The sequence below is a fragment of the Calonectris borealis genome, chromosome 1 (assembly GCF_964195595.1).
Source record: "Calonectris borealis chromosome 1, bCalBor7.hap1.2, whole genome shotgun sequence".
In the NCBI taxonomy this organism is placed as follows: Eukaryota; Metazoa; Chordata; class Aves; order Procellariiformes; family Procellariidae; genus Calonectris; species Calonectris borealis.
Genome location: NC_134312.1, coordinates 140440440 through 140462647, shown reverse-complemented (window position 1 = coordinate 140462647; position 22208 = coordinate 140440440). Strand labels below are relative to the sequence as shown.

General features: G+C 37.6%; 1 protein-coding gene across 2 annotated transcripts in view; it reads left to right on the top strand.

Moving 5' to 3' along the window:
* The window catches only part of STS (steroid sulfatase), a 134854-nt gene that overhangs the window by 27803 nt on the left and 84843 nt on the right, over nt 1-22208 (top strand). For both annotated transcript variants that reach the window (XM_075133606.1, XM_075133614.1), the window contains exons 3-6: nt 1147-1299; nt 3076-3197; nt 5800-5922; nt 11539-11962. In XM_075133606.1, the coding sequence (XP_074989707.1) occupies nt 1154-1299; nt 3076-3197; nt 5800-5922; nt 11539-11962 (815 nt within the window). In that variant the 5' untranslated portion in view covers nt 1147-1153. The remainder of the gene's footprint in view (nt 1-1146; nt 1300-3075; nt 3198-5799; nt 5923-11538; nt 11963-22208) is intronic.

Sequence of the window (22208 nt, the reverse complement as noted above, 5' to 3'; positions counted from 1 at the left end):
CCTGCTGTCCCCATTCTCTCTGGAAATTCTTGTTTCTAGTTCCTTTTCCTACTCCTTCACTTTCAAATTTCTACCTCAGTCTTAGTTTCCTCTTCTTTCATTCTTGTCCCAGCATAATCCAGAGTGCAGGTGTGACTCATGTCTCATCTGCATTTGAAAAAGGCTGCCTGCATCCAGAAAAGATGGGAGTATTACTAGGGGCAAAAGAGAGTCTCAGTTCTTTTTTGATGTGTATACCTAGCACAGTCCATCACAGCCTAGAGACACTCAATTTCAGCTAGGACATAGGCAATGCAGTTTAAAACAGAGATATGACAAGTCCCTGTTCAGGTAAAATAGCATTCACAGCATGCACATCTGCAATAGACTGTGCTTTTATCATAAAAGCATGTAATGGTGTGTAGTATTGTATACAATACATTGTTCTTCCTGGTTTAGGTTGGCTATAGCATGAGCATTGTTTATAGAACATTGTGATAGGGTATAAAATATTTTTATGTACTTTTGCTGTAGGCCCTGATACTTAAAATGGTTATGAAGAGCTTTTTTCTTAAACATTCCTTTCAATAAGTTGGCAGTGCATCTCTTCATCCTTTTTGCCATAATACTTATTCCTGTCAAGAAACATTTTTTTCTTTCCCTTGCTGAAGAGAAATTCAGTCATTTACTTCAACAACAGAATTGATGAACTTTTTTTCTGCAATGAACCTTGGAAATTTTGGTCCTAAATGATTTCAGTTTCTGTGTTTCTCAAATCACATTCATACCTAAAGAAAAAAAAAAGAAGCCTTATTTGCTCTCATGATTTACTGCTGTGTAGTGCATCTGCGTATGCAAAAGTATTGTCACTGAGGTTGTCACTAGTTCTTTGTTGTTATTTAAAGGCTTCATCTGTTTAAAGGTGTGGAAGGAAAGATTAGCTATATACTAGAAGATGCATTTTTATTGTTAAATAATATGACAGAGAAAATAATGTAAAAAAAAACCCTCTTGAGAAAAAAAAAGCGAAATAAAAATATACAATCTGATTTTCCTTTTCTCTTCTACTATACAATCCAGGGCAATAATAGGTTTAAATTAAATTAACAGTCAAATTAAAAAAAAGGTCTTTACCTCTTATGTTTTCTGCCTGTTCTTACACACCAGGAAGAAGATGAAACTCCTTTTTTTTCTAATAATTTGCCAGTGTGCCATAAACAGTGTCAATACCCACCATGCTTCAAATCCCAATGTCATTTTACTGATGGCTGATGATCTTGGTATTGGAGACCTGGGATGTTATGGGAACAGAACCCTAAGGTATGATGATACATTTAGGGGAGTCATAGCTTTATTTTTATTTTTTTTTTATTTCGTGTTTTTTTTTATATTTAGTTTTTTATATTTTAGATTTTTAGATTTGTAAAGTTAAAAATCCCAAAACATTCAGAGATTTGATTAGGTTCTTTATAAGTAACCAAAGTTAACAACCTTTCCAGAGAATAGAATATTCGATCTTTGTTTTTTTTCTTAATAAGAAAAAAAGACTTATGTGATGCATTTATCCCGCTGAAAAGTTGCATCATAAACAGAGAATTGAGCGACCAACCAAATAAGGGTAGGTCTAGAGAAGCAAAGTATAATCAACAGTTTTCTTTTAAAATATACATGATGCAAATACTATGAATTTAGCGTATTTTGAAGCACTCGTGATTTGAGACAAGCTTATCACTAACCAATTGGAAATAAAGTGCTGATTTTTCCTTCATTTATGTTCATGTTTCAGTCAATAAATTCATTAAAACAAATGTTAATATACCTGAGTAATTCAGCAGTGTTTCCCAGTATGATCCTTACTACCAGCTTAAGTATGATGGTTGTGTAAACAGCACAAGTTGTGCCTGGTCATTGTGTTTCAGTGGTGCAAAATCTTTGATTGAGTTAAATACAACATTCAGACTAAAAGCACCGTCCTGTCAAATGTTAAATACTATTGTTCCTGACGAAGTTAGCTGGAAGTAAAAACTCCTCATAACTCAAACTCAACAAAAATCACTCAAGTTGCATCTTCTAGTTTTAAACAGGAAAAAAGTATATACCACACTGAAGCTTGGATCACTCCCCTCCCAAGGACCAGAATTCCTCGAAGATCTATGTTCTCTGATGTGACAATTCAGAATTAGGTCTTTGGAGTATGAAGAAATTTCATCATACTGCTTGTTATCAGTAGGTGATGTTATAGATAGCAAGGAAGTCTGTTGGAAAATTAGTGTGTCTGACTCTTCAGACTTAGGTGATGGGAGCACTGGTGTGCCTGGAGGTCATGGTCATTAATCTTCCAGGTCAGGGATCTATTGGAGCATGCTGCAGCTCCTGACTAGTCTGCATTCCTAGTTTTCTTTCTGTAGAACCAAGGGCACAAGATTTCTTCCTCCAGGAACCAATTTTCATCTGCATGATGAGGCAGGTCACAGACAAGTTTCCCATGCAGATATGGAAACTTGGATGTGCTCCTCGGTCTAATATTGCAGACATAGTCATGTCAGACATGTAAACATTGTTAAGATAGAGCCTAACACAGAGTCACGACTGTTTGAATCTTTCCTAATAATTGATACCACCACACAACATTACCCCTACCCCAAAAAACTTTTGCTGGGGAAAGAGAGAAGTGACACCAAGTAGGGGATAAGGAAGCACAACCTTTCTCCAGTCTCTCCGGTCCCCATGACTGAAGGAGAAAGGCCATGTAAGTTACAGTTCTGGGTCAAGGAATGCATTAAAAAGGGTTGTAATACAACACGTCCAGGTATCACAGTTTAGTACTGGCCATGAAGAGTAGATGAAAGTGGAGAAAAAGATTTTGGGCACAATGCCACAGTGTCTCAGTTCAGTGTTGACACCTAATGCAAAAATATTTGACACGATAGTATTCAGAATTGCAACACCACCATGGTTTTGATAATTTGCATCCAGTAAGTTTAACTTGATTTTCCTGATAGTGCTTGTCTCAGATGCCTTGATCTCACCATGTCCATTTCCAAATAATCATCTTTGTGCATTCTTCTATTTTTTTTCCTGCTTATGTTTTTCTAGAACCCCTAATATCGACAGGCTAGCAGGGGAAGGAGTGACACTTACTCAGCATATAGCAGCATCCCCACTTTGTACTCCAAGCAGGGCAGCTTTCCTGACAGGGCGATATCCTATCAGATCAGGTAAAATCCCATTACTTTTATTTATCTAGAAATATCATCTTTTACTTGCAATAAACTGTATGCATTTTTTTCCTCTGGCCTTTCTTGACATCTTTATCATTACGGGGTTAGGTACTCATTTCAATGACTAATGAAGCTCAGCAGAGTTGGTCAACATTTGAAATCTTCCACATATATGGGAAATTTTCATGTTTCAGAAGAGTTAACACAAAAATAAAGCTTTTTTTTACTGAGAAAAAGATTTTTTTAAAATAGTGAGGAAAAAATCTGATTGTGGTTGTTTAATGTAAGGAGCAGACAAATTCCATAAACTTCCTCCACTATCCAAATGACAGTGGGCTCTTTGCCTGCCTCCCCAGTTGCATTCAGGCTGCTCCAGGATGTTGGTGGGCAGCCTGAGTGTTGAACATCGCAGAGATGCATCTAGAAAGGCACAGTGGAAGAACCCAGTGTGAATCCTTCTGCTCAGACATTTCTGTTTCTACAAAACCTTTTTGTTTAGACAAATTGCTATTTTTTCAGGGAGGGGGCGAAGGACAGTTCATTAAGGTATTCCAGCAGCCCTTAAAGCTGGGAAGAAGAAACCAAAAATTCTCCCTTCTTTCTAAGTATTTTTGTTCCATATCTACCCATACACAGTGTTAAGTATCTTATGAATACATGCATTTAATAGCTTCTCTTACTTTTAAAGTAGCTGATCCAAAGCCCATTTGAGTCAGTAAAGATCCAGTCTGTTTATTTTAGTGTGCTGGGACTGAGCCCCTCAGTGCTTAGACATGCAACTTTAACATTGCCTTAACATCCTTTTTAGCAAGGATCATTATACATTAATCAGATCACTTGTTCATTAGTGATAAAACATCTTGTCCTTGCTTCTGGGAATGAAAGCAAAGCAAGACTCTGGAGCCTACTTGATATGTTCGTGCTCATTCAAGTCAAGTAACAAGCTTCTGCAAAAGTGCCAGCTAATATAACTTGCTAAATTTTCCATTACATTCAGCTGCAAAGGAAAATTTTATATACCTGTTACAGCTATATTGCTATTAATATTTACTGTAGGTAAAGCTGCAGGTCACTTTCCATTACGATCCTTGTTCTTATTTCTGAAAAATTAGCATTTGAACTGATTTTTTTCTTAACTGATCTGCTTTCAGTCATATCTAATCATTTCCATGTAGGTGCAAAAATTGAACTTTGTCTTAAATTACAAAATTGCTAAATATAGACTAGTTCCAAACGTCAGTGAAGAACTAGTAAAGGATTATTATAGAAGATACTAGAATCATGATGTGGAATAAAATGTTAGAAATTTAAAACTCCTGCTAATAGAGCTGAAGAAAAATATTGCAAAATGCAGTATTTGATGAGGCACAAACTCAGAGAAAGGTAACAATGAAAAAAAAACCCAACAAGATCATGGTTCTGTACTTTCATCCTGGTAACTTAAGGAAATTACACTGAGTTACAAGAGATCAAAGTACATAAAAATAAATATAAATAAATATATAATAAATAAAGTATAGATATGTATAGATGACTAAAACTACCTAAACTGTTGATCAATAAAGCTAGCTGGGATGAAAAACTGAAGTCAACATTTGAAGAGTAGGTTGAGCTCTCTTTGATAAACCAGTCTAACGAGTCTTTTTCTCATCTAACCACAAGGGATACCTGAGGGAAGATTCTGGTTGTCTACATCAATCATGTAACTTTGGCACTGCAATCATCCAGTTGCATAATTCAGACTTCCTGGAGAAGTGTGCACAGATTTGCATAGATATTCTGTGTTCTGTCTGTCTATACTCAGAGCCAGCTCTCATCTGGAATCCTAGTAATCTAATTTTCATGAGCTTGAGCTCTCAAGTTCCTCATCCTGAGAGTAGTTTATAAGCCTAAGTTTGTGTTCCTCAAACTCTCAGTATATAGAAATTACTGTGCCTTATTTAGATGTTGTCTTTTTTGCTGATACCTGATGCTGCTTTAATGCACTCGTGTGTGCATTGAATCATGTGTCTTCATGCTGTTGGAGCACTGCTCCTCTCCCATCAAAGCTGAATGCCCTAGCTACTCTGTTTCTAGAATCAGACTCTCTCTTGCTCTTTTTTTGACTTCATGATATTTACATGCCCAGCTGTAAGACTGCCCTACTTCGACTCCCTTCTCAAATAACCTTAAAGGCTTGAAGAAAACCGTGTATGAGGAAAGTGGAAGTTCTGAGAGTAGAACTTGGGAGTGATCTCGCTTAGTCCTCAGCTCCAGTCTTTCCCCACGTACAAGAAAAATAAATTATGCAAGCTTAACTTCTTTCAGATACATTATACCTTAGAACATCTACAGAACAGGCTGCAGCTGTTTATGTGATCGCTGGCCCTACAGTTATAAGCAGAAAATTTTTTCTCCACTTCTCAATTTCTGGTGTCAATACAGAAAAGACCTCACTCAGCTAAATGGATAATTGTATCTGCCACTTGCAATGTTTAGCGTCTGGTGGTAATATGTCATTTAAGTGTAACCACCTAAAGCAAAAAAGTGCATGTGGAAAGAATAAATAGAAATTGTTTCATTATATTATCCAAGTCTCATTCATTTTCATTTTATTTAGGAATGGCTGCCTTCTCACGAGTTGGTGTCTTCTTATTTTCCGCCTCTTCTGGGGGACTTCCTTCTGAAGAAATAACTTTTTCCAAACTCCTGAAGCAGAGAGGTTATGCAACAGCTCTAATAGGTAAAATTGTGTACATACACAGCATTATTTTTCATTCATTTCAGTCAAAAGAACATTATTCTTTCATATAGGCTATTAAAGGTCTGCATTAAGCTTTTCCCCCCCACAGCATAATGAGTTTATTTTTCTGGCACAAAGCTGAGCACATTCACGTGCCTATGTGAAACACTAATCAGGTAAGTATGTCTAATTCACTTGTGTAGCAATAGTCTCATTGTGCAAGATACTGAAGAAGCATGATGAACAAATTGAAAATTAGTCAAACTCTTGAAAATTTTCAGTATAAATAGGAGTTTGATTACAATAGAGAGACAATGAGGGATTGATCGCAGGGTACAAGTCAGCACAGTGGTGGGATTCATTTCACCAGTTTTCAAATATCCATAAAGTAGATAATGTTGTACCTGGGCTAACCATCTGGATTCTCTTCTTAGTCATCAGACAGAAATGGGCATTTCTAGGAAATGTGTCTCTTCCTGCAGTAGATGTTTAATATAAAAATGTGTTTCTCTCTCATTATAAAGATAGTTCAGACAACTAACTGCAGCATAAATATTCTGTGATGGGTGAAAGAAATCTCACCAGGTGAATATTAAACGGAATTGGAATGAATATCATAAAGATATAGCATTTAAATAAAGTGATTTTTTTTCCTAATTTGGCCACTGATTTATTCCACACTGCTTACATTTTAAAAGATTTTTGTGAAATACAACTTGTATTACATAATGTACATTTCTGTACTGGAATTACCAGGAAGTAGTTGTTTAGAGAGCATCATACTGGAATGTTACTACATTCTTTTAGAAGCTGGATGCACCCAATTTGATTTTTAAGTGGAACAAAAGCTTGCAATTTTGGGAGTAATTTTTGTTTAAAAATCAGGCTGTTTAGCAAGGCTAACAATTCACACCACTATTCAAAAAATATCCATGTTATGTAGGTAACCAATGTTGATGTTTGTAAATAAAAAAATCCTACCTAGCTATATCCCAGTCTTAGAAAGTATAAAACACCTTCATGTCCTCACAGATTCAAAACAGAAAACAAGCAAATCTTAGCAGAAGTATATTTACTGCAGGTGTATTTGAACTGCAGTGCAAAAAGGCCATTCATAATTCATCATGTTCATCATGGAGTTAATTCCTATTGCTCCATATCCAATTAAAGACTGCAAAAAAATCATTTTTCTGTTTGTAACAAGCACTGTAATACAACTCATTTTCTGGGGCTGACCTAGCTAATGTTCTTTTTTTAACTACTTTCACTGCAACATGACAGCTTGCCACTTAGATCTCCAGAAGTTATCTCCATGATGCTTAATGAACAATTCTTCCAAGTGGCCTGAATGATAGCTATGAAACTGTAAGATGTAATATTACCACATCCTTAGTGTATAATGAAGGCTTCCAAAAATCAAGAAGCACATTAAAATTAAGAATAAAATATATGTAAATGACAAAAAGAAAAATTATGTAGATTTGAAGACTAGATAGACAGACTCTGATTCCCAACCAGCCCATTTGCTGCCTCTGCTGGTATTCTTATCACATCATATTGGTCTAGGTCAGGGAGTCTTTGCTTGGTTGAATCTAACTCAGCAGTTCCCAAACAATTAATTGTCAAATCCTGCACCAGTGATGGATTGGCATAAGGGTAATTTGAAGCCTTTCAGTTCCTCAAGCCTGTACTGTCATTCTTTTTTTTGCCAAGTTTCTCTCCCCTTTACTCTCTAAGGACATTTTTTTCTTTCCTAAATGCATTTTCCTTGCTTTTTAATTTTTCTTCCCTCCTCTGAATATATGCTTCCTCTTGCTTGATACATCCCTAAATATATTTTAGCTATAAATCTATTTTATGTATACACTTTTTTACCTCATTGTTTTTCCCCTGTGACACAAAGAAGGTGACATCCAATAGATCTGGCAGGAAGAGACACAGTCAGAAGATTTGCAGCAAAACCAAGTTTTCTCAAAAAAGGCAGATGCATTGAATATGTAATACTTTCACCAGATCCTGGAGAGTAGCAAGAAATGTTGATGTTTTGTAGGAAATAGCTATTCATAATGCAAAAATTCCACTGAAAATAGATGGGTATTATTTTAACTACTGCTATACTCAATTACAGTTGAATAAAGGTCAGCTTTTCCTCACTACTGTTATCCAGTGTGTTGTTTAGCATCCAGAGAAGTTTAAAATCCACCTATGTAGCTTATCTCCAAAGTTTAAAATACTAATGGATAAACAGGGACTTGTATCTTTCCTCCAGAATGAGTTGTTGTAAAATTTGGACACACCATCACAGTAGTGAGAAATACAAGATTGGCTGAGTCTATGAAGTAGGATTAATAGAACAGTTATTAATAGAACAGCTTAAGATCTGATTGTATTAATAATATATGCATATACTATATTATTATTGCTACGTATATCTTATAAATGTATTTCTTTGAACACATAAAATATTTGTTTGCATCTTGCTCTTCATCTTGCATCTTACCATTTTTCTGAAGAGCACAAAACCATACAAAAAGAAATATATCAGTATATAGAACTCAGTTTTCAGATGCCTTTTCAACTGTCTGAGGGAAAAGTAGAGGGAAAACCATGGATTTTTGCAGTCTTTCTAGCATTCTGGGTTCTGAAAAACTGAGTTCCAAATGAAGTTTCTTGGCTGAATTTGCCTTTCCAAATTTCCACTTGCCTTTCATTGCATTGCTTTTGCTCTGCAGAAATCTTAACTGTGGCAGAAGGAGAGGGAAAAAAGCCTAGGTCTCAAACTGTTAAGGTACTCGTAATTTACAATTAACAACATAAATTTCACTCAAAAGCTTGTTAGAGTCTGCTGAAATGCATATGATGCTTGTGTGAAGTGTCCATACTATGAAGCTTCACTTGGCAAAGAGGTGAGAGCATTTTGCACTGCTCTCAGATTCAGAAAGGCCCCAGAGTGTAAAGCACATTACAATAATCTGCTGAAATGCTAGCTCAAGGCAGGGGCTCTTGTCACAAGGAATGAAACAAAACGTGTGTCGTGGACCCAGTCATCACTTGCTTTTTCAGAAGGACCTACCCAACCCCTCTATCTCGTCAGCCATTTGAGAGGCAATTGTGTCTTTCCGTGCTTCTGTTACTTTTCCCAGGTAACCTGCTCTCTGCTTTGTTTGGCTTAAGTTCCTTCTGAACAAATCTTTTTTTGAGGCACAAGTTCATCTTGACATTGAGCAATTTGTTGCGCTTCCCAAAACCCTTTCGATAAAAATAGACCCTATATTTTCCCCTGTCCTAATTTGTTGCTGCAAGATTCTTCTGTCCTGGCTTGCAAGTTCCAGTTTTACTGAGATGCAGTTTAAACAAACTTCTTCATATCATAATAAAAGACCTTGAAAGTATATTTAATTTGTTTGGGTTTCTTTTTCATATTTTTTACTGAATTATAGGTGCTTTGAGATTAACAAATAACAGCAAGAAATTAAAAATTAAAGCTTTAAGTTCATTTATATTCGTGATTGTAAGCCTCTACCTTTATTTCCTCTCATTTTATTGATGAGAGTTATTTCATGCTGACCTTGCTACACACGTGGCTTTATGATTATTCCATAAAGACAGTCATGTAGACCTAAGAGAAAACATTGAAGCATTTATTTTCCAAAATCCGTTCTTCGCTTGGTGAGAATGAAATTCAGAGTTGCAGTCTTAGCTAGCCCTTTATGGCACCATTATAGCATCTAAAAATTCAGTACAGTGGCCTGCATTGCTATTTTTGTAATCGGCCACAATAATGTTCACTGGACCATGTCAAAAGTAGTGAGTAGAGCCATTCTGCCCACAGAAATACCGCCTCAGGTGCGGGGGGCCATCTGACAGTAAGTGGGAAAACTTCTGATGGGATGAGAAAGCTGTAGAGGCCTCCATTCCACTGACACATAAGCAGACCTGAAAATTCTTTTATATCTGCTTCTGTGATATACAGAAGGTATTTCTAACCTAAGACCATCAAGAGATGTATGAGGAGAACCGGACTCTCAACTAAGCATTCAGTTAGGCTCAAGATTTCTGTGGTATTTTTCTCCACCTTTGCTGACAGATGAGCTTATCCCATACCTTAGTTCTGTTGTTTGTGAAAGCGAAATAATGACATCGAACCCATTTGCTAGGTACTATTTAAAAAAAATCAGAACTGACCCCCATCTTCACCATCTTTGTTACTGCAGTACCTGCATTTGTCATTGCCAAAGGCAGAAGTGCAGGATGAATATGCTGCTCTCTAGAGCCAGGAGATGCTCAGGACTGCCTGCATCAGGATTCTTTCTTACAGATGTGTAAAAGCTGGGATGGTTTGGGAAGGGGGAAAATTCTATATAGGCTTTATTCCTTTAATGTGCTTTCTACCATATGTATCCTGAAGTCTCTAGAACAAAATATTTCAAATTTCTTTGGGCTAGTTTATGGGGTTGAGGACTTACTGGGTTTGTGGATTTTTTTGTTTATTTCTTTTAAGATCACAACCCCTGAATTATGCTGATCATGTTTAAGTATTTGATTCAGAAAAAATAAATAAAATTTGGCCCAGCAATATATATTGTCATCTGTTTTGTCAAGGGTGATAGGTTTTGTCAAATATTCAACACATTTCCTTGCTGAGACCAAAGAGCATAGCTCTAGCCATAAGTTATGTCAATAGGCTTAACTGAATTAGAATTTTTTTTAATTATGCATTTGAATTTAAATAACAAGTACAGTTAGGTCTGTTGCACTAAGCGATGTATAAGCATATGGTAAGGGGTTGTACCTGAGTAATAGAATGAATTCTCTAAATACTTACTGCAATCAGCATGAACATAGTTTATGCTACTCTAATGCAGATCAGACTCACTGTTTTCTTGTGTCAGTCAGTGTCCAATGTTATTGCAGAATTAGAATGATTTCCTAGTGAGACTACATGCCTAGTGAGAGATAGTATTTGGCGGTAATTTACTTGTTACTGTTGTTTCTTTTTTAATTTTTATATATATAAAACATGTATAAATAAAAAATAATCTCCCTCACTATATATAGTGAGGGAGATCGGCAATTTCAGAGATTTTGCAATCATTCAAATAATAAATGCATTGGTAATTTCATTATTCTTGATTGATTTCCTGTTTGTTACTCTCTTCTTTTTTTTTTTTTTTTTAAACTAGTCAAATGTGAATGATTTGTCAGAAAAATTTCAGAAAGAATATTTCATAACTCCATATTGGCTCTTCCTAAGAAAACAGTAGCTACAAAATGGTATTTTCTTATGACTACTTAACTACATATGCACAAAGGCTTCATTTTCAAAGTTAATTATCTGTTAGGGCTCTGTTATTCTTCAGCGACCTGCTAGCCCACTCAGAATTTAATGGTCTCCATCAGGAGCCGTGCCAAACTATTTCTAACTGAAACGGAGAGGCAGACATGAAACAAAGTCTTTGATGAAGGCATAAAGAAAAATTAGATAGAAAATAGGGATCCACACAATAAATCCTGGGGGTGGGGGATATCAGTCAGATAGTGACAGTTTGGAATAGCTCACATTATAAGTTTGATGATTTAACTACAAAAATGTTCCCTGTCCTTCTCTCTTTGTAGGAAAGTGGCATCTTGGGATGAACTGTGAAAGCAGTAATGACTTCTGTCACCACCCCCTCAGTCATGGATTTGATTACTTTTATGGGCTTACCGTGACCAATTTTAGAGACTGCAAACCTGGCCAAGGCAGCGTATTTTTAAAAGGAGTTCAGAAATCCCTTGTCATCCCAATACAAATCGCTGGAATCACCCTGGTCTCTTTGGCAATAGTGCAGTACATTGGCCTCCTCAAAGTACCTTTCCAAGCATTGGCTTACTGCTTGTTAATAACCGCTATTTCACTTGCGGTTTTGATCTTTTTCTTTTATCATTTTCGACACCTGAACTGTTTCTTAATGAGGGACCATCAGATTATCCAGCAACCACTATCTTATGAGAACCTTACTCAGAGACTGACAAAGGAAGCTGTGCAGTTTATAGGAAGGTAGGTTTCTAACTGTGTTATAAGTTAATGCTGGCATTTCACAATGACGATGCTTCTGAAAAAGTAGGAAAAAAATGTGAACTGGTGAGTATGAGGAATATGTCATTATGTATTATCATCATCTTTTTCCTTTAAAAGATGACTGAAGTTAGCCTTTTTAGTGAAAGTGACTGTTTTTTTCTATCGGGTATGTCATTATTTTCTCTATAAAAATTAAAAACTATTTATGTTTACATGTTTCAGAAAAATATTTCAAAAAATATCTAACTTTTTTAGAACTTTCATTCTTGAGAATTTCATGTAACTTGAAATATGAAAAATCTTTTGTAGTATGACTTAATTATGTGAAAACACAATGCAGAGTCATAATCCCTGACTTTTCTGGAATGGGAAACTGTTCTTCATCATTGATCTGATGCATCCATTAAATGGCATTCATAAGGCCAATTTTTTAAGATACTGTCATTTTAGGTGCCTCCACTTTTATGCCACATTCATTTGGAAAAGATTTGATTTACAGAAGTTAGGAAATAAATGGTTTTTTGAAAGCAATGATTTTTTAATAGCCATCGCATTGAGTCACCTAACCATTGGATGTACAAAATCATCCTAAGTCATTCTTCATTTTTGCAAAGTTAGCTGCGTTGGTGTAATTGTCCCTACAGGGCTTTTAATGGGATTAAATCACAAAAGTATACATTTGTATATTCTGAAATATAAATCAATATATTTGGAGCAAAAATATTTCATCCTTTTAACTTCTTGAAAAATATGCCAAATTATTTTTCTCGGTCACTTTTAAAACAGGTTGCACCATTTATAAAAATAATTAATCAAAAGTAAAAACATGTTCTAAGACATAAGAAGTCTCTTACTTGCTATTCTGAAAAGTATGTACAAGGTAATCACTGTGAATACAGTCACATGGTGTCATTGCTGAATGAAAACTTATACCAAAGAATCAGAGGCTAATTTTTCTAGACTTAATGACTGCATGCAGTAGTCATCAAGACTGGTAGCAAGAAAAAATGTTTATCTAAAATCTTGATTTCATACTGCAATTTTTCTATCATTTCTATCATTATAAATATTTGATGTAGCCATCTCTATTCATCATACCAAAATAAAATGGTTTTTATATCAAATCCCTTAAAGTGAGTAAGTCTTCCCAACAATCAACATTCTCCTGAGTATTTTTAAATAAACTGAAAATATTTATTTCCTCTTGGCAATGGTGATAGGTATAAGGATACCTTCTCATCTACATTCTAACTAATTTAACAGTGAACTACTTTGTTTACTACAAACACACACACACACATACCCCGCTTTGAAAATTGTTGAGAAGTTGTTTGCTTAGTGACCAAGCATTTGGTGATTTTAAAAGACTCTTGAGTACATTAACTATATGTTGGCAGATTCTTCCGTGATTTACAATATAGTAGTGATTTGTAATATTTTGGGTATCTCTGAATGTTTCATTGATTTCAATGCAATGACAATAAAATGGTAGCCCCAAAACAGGTGAGTTCAAGATTGGAAATCAATGCTAGAAAACTAGTAACTCTTTTAACTTTATTAATATTCATAACGTGCACAGTGTTATTGTATAGCTTAGCCAGTGCTTAGAGCTGGCAAAACAACGTATCATCTAAGTCAGCCTAGGTTTGTTGACTCAGCTGGAGGTAAGTGGCTTTACATCAGCTGGGCACTTGGCCCCAGTTCTCAATATAGTTTCCAGACAAAAGTGATGTTAAATTGAAGTCAAGGTTAATAGCACATATTCGTAATTTACAATAAACTTTGTTACAGGAATGCTGCAATTATAGTAAGAATTATAACCCAGACAATTCAGAGTCAATGTTAAATTAAGGAATATCCAAGCAAATTAAGGTATTGAGAAGCAATTAGGGCATTCGAGCAATCTTAACTGTGCCCTGTAGTGAATTCACATACAAAGTATATAACCATAAACCTTGCTCCTGGGGATAGGGGTAGTTAGATTAATATTCACTGAAATGATCTGTCCCATATAATAGTGTAAGCAACAGAATCAATATTTGCTTTGACACACTGGTTCTGACATTATATAGTTCATACCTGTCAACTCCAGTGCACCAGTAGACCATTGCTTTTATGACTAATGTACTGACTTTGGCCACTTGTAGAGGAATGGCCGTCAAGAGGCAACCAGGTTGCAGCAGTAGTCAGACATCTGGCACTCATAAGTGAAGGGCCACCAGGTTTTTGGAAGCTCCACAACGTTCTTGTGGTTCCACTTCTTTCAGCGAGCAGTCTCCCTCAACCCTTCTTTAGCCACACGTTTGACTCAACACTTGATTTGTCATACAGGCTTCTTTTGTTTAAATAATACAATAAGTAGCAAGCTCAGTCCTGTACACCAGTAATCCCTGTGCACAAGTATACAAGAGTTCAAACAATCCTGAATTTGAAGAATTCAGAGTCATTTGCCTTCACTGGTTCTTAATACATTTTATCATCAGACTAAAAATCATCAGCTATCATGCATGTTTTAATTGGTTAATTATCATCTTTACAATAAATATATGATGAAGATCCAATCTTCAACAGCACTGGTACTTCCTATATAGCCTTTTTATGCTATATTTATATATAATATATATGAATGTATATGTAGTTATATATATATAACAGTTACAACATAAATGTTTTATCTATGTAAGTTTATTATACCTATTACCTATATTACCTTTATAAGTTCTTCAGAGTTCAGGCAATGGACTTCCTGACATTATTCTCTTTTCTAGCTATTTCTCACTCATATTGTCAGCTTTATGACCTCATACCATGTATATAATCATTAGATTTTGTATTTTTCAAGTAGTATTATGATTTCTTCATAGCACATAGCTATGTGCTGTTATACTTGGTCCTTTTTTTGGAGAGGTGATATTGTATTTGTTCTTCTTTAGTTTAGGATATGTGTATTACTGTTTTCATTTGTTCCTAGGTAGACTAAGAGAGAGCAAATACAATAGTCAATGCTCAGAAATGGGACTGGAGAAGAATACGTACAATATACAATTACAAGTGTCATATCCAGTGCGTGAAAACACATACTAATTTAGTTGCTCACCCGAATTGTAAGTGGGCAGGTCAGCTCGGTGTATGTTAATTCTAATTACTTTTTCCCAAAAGCAAGTGTGTCTACATATTGTAAACCTATCAGAACACTCTCTAGACATTACAGTACATTTGAAAGTCAAATGGATGCTAATTATTTCATGTTAAGTTCAATGTGGTTGTCACTCATGTGTCTTCATCATTTCCTTTAATGACCAGCTGCACAGACAATCCAAATTTGGAAAATGCCAGAGACCATTTGGAAAATGTCAGAAATTAACAAGACCAAAGTACCACTCTATGATACAGAATACCTCTCTGACAATTTTAGATGGCTGATTACAATTAATAATAATATTAAAAAAAAAAGAAAACTAATGAAATCCAACTTCTGGAAAACAGTATTTGCATACAAACATGTTTATATTCAAAAGTTATGGCGAAGATGATGTTGAACAATTTTCATGCAGATTTATTTTTTCACTCATAGATTGCATAGCCATAATCAAAATTTTGTGATGTCAGGTAAATACATTTTTTATCTATTCTATTTCAGTCCTTGAAACACTGTTACAATACATACTCAAATTTATTTTTATCTAATCTAGCAGACTGTGGTTTAGAGGTTTTCCATATATCATTAGGTCTTAAGATCAGGCAGTTGACATGTTGTACTGGAGTTAGAGTTCTGAAATCAAGTGTTTTTATGAATCCTACAATAAGATTCTTTATAGATTACAGCAAAATACAAATTATAGAGAAGAGTTTGTGTATCTTTGTATACACATGATGTATATGTGCACATGTATTAAAAAAGGGTAGTAAATTATAAGCCATAACAACTCTACTGGATCTTCATCCCTTTTTCTCAGCCGTCTGCTTGTTCCTTTTGGACATAAGAGTTAAAATATTTATTCATATACTTTAGGGCCATCTGAAACTGAAAGATTTAAGTCATTTAAGAATGATTAAGGACCTAACTAATTCTGCAGTGAATGACAGACTGCATTTTAAATGGCACACTTCTAAAAAGCAGTATATCTGTATACTGGGCTCCAAAGTTTTGCGGGGGAGAGGGATTTAGTAATGAGTATAATTTGTAGTAGGTGAAAAATTTCTTTTTTTTTCCCCATGCTTACGAGAATGTACTTTCTGAACGGGAGAAAAAAGGTTATATACAAAGGAAATAAAAACATATATAAATTGTGTACCTGAAGCATTTAAAGGAAGAAATAGGCATAAAATTAGAGATGTCAAAAGTATCTTGGCTATTTGCAGGGAAGAATCATTTCACAAATGCAGATATTGCAGATATAGTAGTCACACATCCTACTTTTAATATCTTTTTCTAGAAAGAGTTATATTTTCCATAATTCTTTTTTTTTTCACTTTCTCATTTCATTTTCAACACCTTTTCTGGTTTTGATAAGTTACCCCCAGGTGGTCTGGAGTTCTCTTTTCTGATTTTAAAAAAAATTGAAAATGAGAGATTTGTGGTTTAAGGTGTGTTTTTTAAAAGAGTAAGACAGAAATATTCATTCATGAATTCATTCATGCTAACAAGGATTTTAGCAGTGTTAGTGGTCAGAACGAAACAAAATCCAGCTTGTAGGACAAAGTCCTGCTTTGATACGACTAAGCCAAGGTTTACCTTTTTCTTCTGCAGGAACAAGGCTTAATGAAGTGCATTCAGCCAGTCCAGTCACAAAGAGCACTGTCTAATTGGTGATCTAATCTGGACGCAGAGGAAGGAGCCATGGGGAATAAGCATTGAATGAACTTATCCACTGGGGGCATATTGAATAAGAAGAATGTTTTTAGTGAAAGGAGAGTTACAGGAAAGGATAAGTTAGTTTTGCATCTGCCTGTATCGACACACTGTTACGTATCTATGTTGAAAATGTATCTTTAGATTATATACTGCAACATTTTTGTTTTCTTTCATCTTAGCTATGACTCTGGTGTACTGTGACTATGTGAAGATGACATATTCTCATTCAATAAGTCTTATTAAGTCATATGTACTTATTCTTTTAAGAGGTAATATGTATTTACCCGTGTATCTATTTCAAACGGGTTTTGCAGGCTATTTCAGTCTTATGGGTGAATTAGCTGTAATTTATAAGACTTTGGGGATTACAGAAACAATTGCCTACCCAATTTTAACACAGCACAGTGTTTGCCCAGCTCAGGCAAAGCCAAGTATATCTGCTTTCATAGTCAGATGCTGTGAATCATAGTATCTCCACTGGTATAGGGAGTGTAGTGGTCTAACGGGTGAAAAATATGTACTTTATGACAGAATGTGAGGATAATTTCACATCTAGGAAAAAAAAAAAAAACACAGTTGTTCGGAAAGATCATACTGTCCGTTACTTTAAACATTAATTTAGAATGTATTGTGAAAAAGTAAAATGGAGCCCTGTCATGTCATGTTCCCATCTCGTTTCCAGTACAGAATTGTACTTGAAATCTCAGTTTGATTTGACAACTGCAGGCCAACAAATTCAGAGCCCCACCTGTTGCTTTGCTGCAGCAGTCTTAGATTAACATCAATGCACAGAAAAGCAAACAAAAGTACCCAAGGAGTTTTCAGTAGAGCAAGTATTTGGAGAAAAATTGCAGGAAAAAAGTTAAAAGACCCATGTATGAAGCACAAAGTCAGGTTAGTTGTAACTTGCTCTCTCACCCACTTTAAAGCTGTGTTTTACAGCTCAAGCCTGAACTGAATCCTTGAGTAATATAAAGACTGCTCAGACTAAAAAAGAAGGATCTACTACTATGCAATATACAGAGGAGTCACCAGCAACGTGATGCTTTTAGATGTTTTCAAGATCAGTTAAGCGCACATTAAAGGATGTCTTGTGTCAGATATGTGTAATCTCTCTGGCTACTCAGTAAATTGAAAAGATTCTGTGATTCATGTTAGGATAAAAATTTTTACTATATTTGTGTAAGTGAATCTCAGATCTTTTGAAACTGAAGTTCCCTGTGTTTGAACTTATTGTGGTTTAACCCAGCAGGCAGCTAAACACCACACAGCCGTTCGCTCACTCCCCCTCAGTGGGATGGGGGAGAGAATCGGGAAAAAGGAAAAACTCGTGGGTTGAGATAAAGACAATTTAATAGGACAGAAAAGGAAGGGAAAATAATGATAAAAGAATATACAAAGCAAGTGATGTACAATGCAATTGCTCACCACCCGCTGACCAATGCCCAGCCAGTTCCCGAGCAGCGGTCCCCGTCCCGGACAAGTCCCCTCAGGTTTTTTGTTCAGTATGACGTCATATGGTATGGAATATCCCTTTGGCTAGTTTGGGTCATCTGTCCTGGCTGTGTCCCCTCCCAGCTTCTTGTGCATCTCCAGCATCCTCTCTGGCAGGGCAGTATGAGAAGCTGAAAAGTCCTTGACTTGGTGTAAGCACTGCTCAGCAACAACTAAAACATCAGTGTGTTATCAACATTATTCTCACACTAGATCCAAAACACAGCACTATACCAGCTACTAGGAAGAAAATTAACTCTATCCCAGCCAAAACCAGGACAATATCCACCCCTTATTCCATACCACCTACATCATGCCCAGGTCCCAAACTTTCTAATACATCCAACTAATCACCACCACTTTTCCTGCCTTTTGATATTATACACACAGATATCATTCCCTTAGTCTATGGGCCATCCCTCTAAAATGTTCGTTGAGTTCATTTAGTCCATGCCTTTGGGCTCCATCTGTCATGTCTCCTTCAGGTCAGGAGAGATGGTGCGTGGTGTTGGATTGTTGCATCTGCTGAAGCCAGTTCTGGTTCCATCACTGCTGCGCTTGTCTGCTTCTGTCATCGCTGCACTTTGCTTGGTTTCATCAATGTTCATTCTTCATTAATCTGGGTGATTCTTACTGTAATACCGTTGGTATGGCATATAGCAACCATAGAAGTGATGATATACAGTATTATATAGAAATTAACATCATACAATTTAATTAATTGGCTATTCTCACCCAAAATCAAATCCCCTTGAGGTACACATCGGATTTCCCCATCCTTTTGCATTACCCAACAAGTACACCCAGATCCTTGAGCAAAAACAATCCCACAAATGGGTTTTCCCTTGCCTAAGGCAGGAGTAACCCAGGCTGTTTTCTCAGCACATTTTTTATATGCACTACAGGGACTTTATCCTTATCTATAATACATAAAAGTTTTGATTGGACAGGGCCAGCTTGAGTGACAGATCCCCTAGTGTTGATTAACCGGGTGGCCTTTGCTAAATGTGTATCCCAATGCTTGAATGTCCCACCACCCATTGCTCTCAGCGTAGTCTTTAGCAGCCTGTTGTATCGTTTGATTTTCCCGGAGGCTGGTGCATGGTAGGGGATGTGATAGACCCACTCAATGCCATGCCTTTTGGCCCAGGTGTCTATGAGGGTGTTTCGGAAATGAGTCCCGTTATCTGACTCAATTCTTTCTGGGGTGCCATGTCGCTACAGGATTTGCTTTTCAAGGCCCAGGATGGTGTTCCAGATGGTGGCATGGGTACGGGATATGTTTCCAGCCATTGATGGTTGCTTCCACCATGGTGAGCACGTAGCGCTTACCTTGGCAGGTTTGTGGGAGTGTGATATAATCAATCTGCTAGGCCTCCCCATATTTATATTTCAACCATTGTCCCCCATACCAAAGAGGCTTGGTTTGCTTGATTACAGCACGTTTCACATTCATGGATAACCTGTGCAATAGTGTCCATGGTCCAGTCGACCCCTCAATCATGAGCCCATCTATATGTTGCATCTCTTTCTTGATGGCCCGAAGTGTCATGGGCCCACTGAGCTATAGATAATTCACCCTTATGTTGCCAGTCCAGATCCACCTGAGCCACTTCAATCTTAGCAGCCTGGTCCACCTGCTGGTTGTTTTGATGTTCTTCAGTGCCCCGACTCTTGGGTACGTGAGCATCAGCATCTACATGACGTACTTTTACAGTCAGGTTCTCTACCCGGGCAGCGATATCTTGCCACAATGCGGCAGCCCAGATGGGTTTACCTCTGCGCTGCCAGTTGTTCTGCTTCCACTGCTGCAACCGCCCCCACAGGGCATTTGCCACCATCCATGAGTCAGTATAGAGATAAAGTACTGGCCACTTTTCTCAGTCAGCAATGTCTAAAGCCAACTGGATGGCTTACACCTCTGCAAACTGACTCGATTCACCTTCTCCTTCAGCAGTTTCTGTGACTTGTTGTGTAGGACTCTATACAGCAGCTTTCCACCTCCGATGCTTTCCCACAAGGCGACAGGACCCATCAGTGAACAGGGCATATTGCTTCTCGTTTTCTGGTAGTTTATTGTATAGTGGGGCCTCTTCAGCACGTGTCACCTCCTCCTCTGGTGATATTCCAAAATCTTTGCCTTCTGACCAGTCCATGATCACCTCCAAGATTCCTGGGCGACTGGGGTTTCCTATTCAGGCCCATTGTATGATCAGTGCGACCCACTTACTCCATGTAGCATCGTTTGCATGATGTGTAGAGGGGACCCTCCCTTTGAACATCCAGCCCAGCACCGGCAGTCGGGGTGCCAGGAGGAGCTGTGCTTCAGTACCAACCACTTCTGAAGCAGCTCAAATCCCTTCATAGGCTGCCAATATCTCCTTCTCAGTTGGAGTGTAGCGGGCCTCGTATCCTCTGTATCCCCAACTCCAAAACCCTAAGGGTCGACCTCGGGTCTCCCCTGGTGCTTCCTGCCAGAGGCTCCAGGTAGCCATTCTCCCCGACTGCGGTGTAGAGCACATTCTTTACATCTTGTTCTTCCCGAACTGGCCCAAGGGCTATTGCCTGAACTATCTCCCGTTTCATTTGTTCAAAGGCTTGTTGTTGCTCAGGGCCCCATTTGAAATTGTTCTTCTTCTGGGTCACTTGATAGAAGGGGCTTACAATCAGGCTGTAATTTGGAATATGCATTCTCCAAAAGCCCACAATGCCTAAGAAAGCTTGTGTTTCCTTTTTGCTAGTTGGTGGGGACATGGCTGTGATTTTGTTGATCACATCCATTGGGATCTGACGACGTCCATCTTGCCATTTTATTCCTAGAAACTGGATCTCCTGTGCAGGTTCCTTGACCTTACTTTGTTTTATGGCAAATTCAGAAGGATTTGGATTATTTTCTTCCCTTTTTCAAAAACTTCTTCTGATATGTTGTCCCACACAATGATGTCATACCCCTGGGGCAGTGGGTTCCAGGTGTACTGGATGCCCCTCCAAATGAAAGCAAACTGAGGCCTGCACTCCGCCGCCAAAGGGATTGAGAAGAACGCATTAGTGATATCAGTTGTGGCTTACCACTTGGCTGCCTTTGATTCCAGTTCATATTGAAGTTCTAGCATGTCCGGCACGGCAGCACTCGGTGGTGGCGTGACTTCGTTCAGGCCATGGTAGTCTACTGTTAGTCTCCACTCTCCATTAGACTTTCACACTGGCCATATGGGACTGTTAAAGGGTCCTCTGAGAGACCAGGCAAGATGGACAGCTGTTTAATTTTCTCCGTCTCCAGGGCAGCTATACCAAAAGCCCACTGGTACCCTTTTGGGTCCTTGAAATACCCTCTCCTGACGTAGTCTATGCCAAGGATGCACGGAGCCTCTGGGCCAGTCACAATGGGGTGCTTCTGCCACTCATTCCCGGTTAGGCTCACTTCGGCCTCCAATACAGTTAACTCTTGGGATCCCCCTGTCACTCCAGAAATACAAATGGGTTCTGCCCCTTTATAGCTTGATGGCATCAGGGTACACTGTGCACCAGTGTCTACGAGAGCCTTATACTCCTGTGGGTCTGATGTGCCAGGCCATCGAATCCACACAGTCCAGTAAACCCGGTTGTCCCTTTCCTCCACCTGGCTGGAGGCAGGCCCCTCTAGTTCTGGTCATAGTATTTGCTACCCACTTCTTGTAAGTACGAATCAGAAGTATCTTTATTAAGATCAGAAGTGGAATCAGCTCTTCTACTCTGTCTGGGGAACTGCTCACTGGAGACTGGAGCAGCAGTTTTCCTGGAAGAACCCCCTTTTGTGATCGTTTTTCCTTGCAAGTCATGTACCCGTGCCTCTAAGGTCAAGGTAGGTTCTCCATTCCACTTCCTCATGTCGTCTCC